At 56.1% G+C, this 2,170-nt stretch overlaps 1 protein-coding gene across 1 annotated transcript; it reads left to right on the top strand.

Moving 5' to 3' along the window:
- Positions 1–305: 305 nt before the first annotated feature.
- Positions 306–1,962, top strand: EI97DRAFT_239437 (uncharacterized protein). Its single transcript, XM_033794038.1, has one exon. It carries the CDS (start codon positions 677–679, stop codon positions 1,856–1,858), a length of 1,182 nt encoding a protein of 393 aa, XP_033649540.1. The 5' UTR covers positions 306–676; the 3' UTR covers positions 1,859–1,962.
- Positions 1,963–2,170: the final 208 nt, after the last annotated feature.

The raw sequence follows: 2,170 nt of genomic DNA, 5'->3' as shown, positions 1-2,170 counted from the left end.
GGAACAGCATCAGGGATTAGGGGGATGGCTTTTGGTGGCTTTCCCTCTTCCCAATAACCTCCTCAAGGGTCCGTGTGCGAAGTTGATCTGGTGCAGGCGGCAGTGTGAGTCTGACAGGGGATTGGAGATTATGAAGTCGTCTCGGAGTACGGAATTCTGTTGATTATTCGGCCGTGGAGAGGCACCTAGGAGATCAATCGTGCTCCGAGAAGAGTGAATTGAGCGATGCCGTGACACCACTATCCTACAAGTACTGCTTCGGAAAAGTGCAAGGACAGTCGCTGGCGCGTACGAGAATGCCGAGACAGAACAGAAATGCTCTATGTACTAGCAAATGATGCTGCTTGAACAGGGACGATGGAGGAGTGTGACGGCTGTGATGTTCGACAAACTCAAAATGTGATGACGGATCGAAAAGAGCTAGGCCAAAAGTCAGAATCCAATAATAATAATGGACATGGAATAGAACTGCGGACGGCATGCAATAATACTTGTAAGTGCAGGCGGCCTGCAGGGGCAGACAGCCCAGCAGGTGCAACAGAGAGCAGCGTGGCAGCCTTTTTGATATCGGCAGCCTGATAATGATTTGGCAAAACAGCAGTGGAGCAGTTCTCGCGCTGCAGTAACGTCCCAGGGAGCACTAGATCATCATCGTCGTCGACTCGTCGTCCAAAGCATGGCATGTACTCGGTACGACGGTGACCCTCGTCTCCGCAATTTCCCAGCACGAAGCAGAGAGGGCTGGCCGTGGAAGGCAGATGCGCGCTCGTCACAGCACGTCTGCAGTCGTGACAAACGTGACTTTATTATTATTGTTGTCGACAAGAAAGGAGCTGGGGACAACATGGAGTCGTGTTTTTTGGTTGACGGCTCGCTAAGGCGGTGGTCCCATTGGCTGGATCGTCCCGGGATCAGCCGCTGGTTGCACGCACACATTCCCCGAGATGCCAGGACGCGGCAGGAGCACGGCGGGAAAGGGGAATTGGGCGAGCGTTTCCGTGTCTCTTCTCTTCGCCGATGCCAGATTCACAAAAATATACGTCTGTACCTTGATTGTGCGAGTCTTTCCAACTTTTGTGTTCCCGACGACGTAGGACAGGCACCTTGCCTCGCCGACACAGGGCTTGTGCAGCATCACACAGGATCCAGCCGTCTGTCTCTGCCAGGGCCGTTCCACGTTGTCAAGACGCCATACCGGGACCCGGACAGCGGGCGGCAGCAGCAGCAGTGCCAGCAGCAGGAGCCTTTCTCTTCCCCAGTAGCCGCCGGGTGCGTGCGGTGGGAGACGGAAATGCAAGATGCAAAAGAGGAGGTGGGTTGGTTTCCTGACCTCGGGAAGTTCCTCTGCGTCATTGCACTGACTTGGCCTTGTGGGTCTCCGATGCGGCATGGCGCGGCGTTCCTGGGTGCAGTGCGAGCAGAGCGCGCCCAGGCGAGCGGGAGGCGTCCCCAGCATCTCATCGAGTGGGATCGTCCTGAAGCAAGCCTTTCATCCCCAGTTCCCAGTCACGCCCCCAGGCCGCGCGACACCACAGAGACGCACCTGGGCAGTGGGCAGCTCCGCCCAAACCAGGCCGCCGGGATGCCATTGCAGTTGGGTTGGACGGGGCCAGGAATAAACAAAGATCATGGGAGCATCCGCAAAAGCGATCATTCACCATCTACCGGTATGTACCACAAAGTTTCCCTCATCTCGCCGAAATCACCCTCAGAAGAAATCGTGTCATTTTCTTCTCCTCTCATGATACGATGCATCTGCCGACTCCCTCACGACTCGTACCTGGCCGGGACACGGCGGGGCGCCGGCATCGGATGCGGAGTGGGTACGAATTTTATTGATCTGATACCTACACCGTAGGTAGGTACAGTGCCAGAAAGGACCGATACAAGGCCAGATTCGCCCGTTTGCAGGTCGCTGTGGAACTGCACAGTGTGGTAGGGTCTACCCGACTATCAAGAATTGCAGCTCCACGTGGGAGATGTCCTTTTTGTGCACCCCGCCCGTGGCCAGGGGTCTACCGGTATCAGCCCTCTTCGCCGGGGCCCTCGAAGACGGCTCTTTCCTTTCACGTCTTTGTACCACAGTCCTGTGTACTCTGGGTGCTCGCGCTGCTTATTTCATTATCCATATCCCATCCGCGTCTGCCTGGGTCAAAGACACGTGCTGGTG

This window comes from Westerdykella ornata, assembly GCF_010094085.1.
Source record: "Westerdykella ornata strain CBS 379.55 unplaced genomic scaffold EI97scaffold_46, whole genome shotgun sequence".
In the NCBI taxonomy this organism is placed as follows: domain Eukaryota; kingdom Fungi; phylum Ascomycota; class Dothideomycetes; order Pleosporales; family Sporormiaceae; genus Westerdykella; species Westerdykella ornata.
This window is presented reverse-complemented; position numbering and strand designations above follow the sequence as displayed.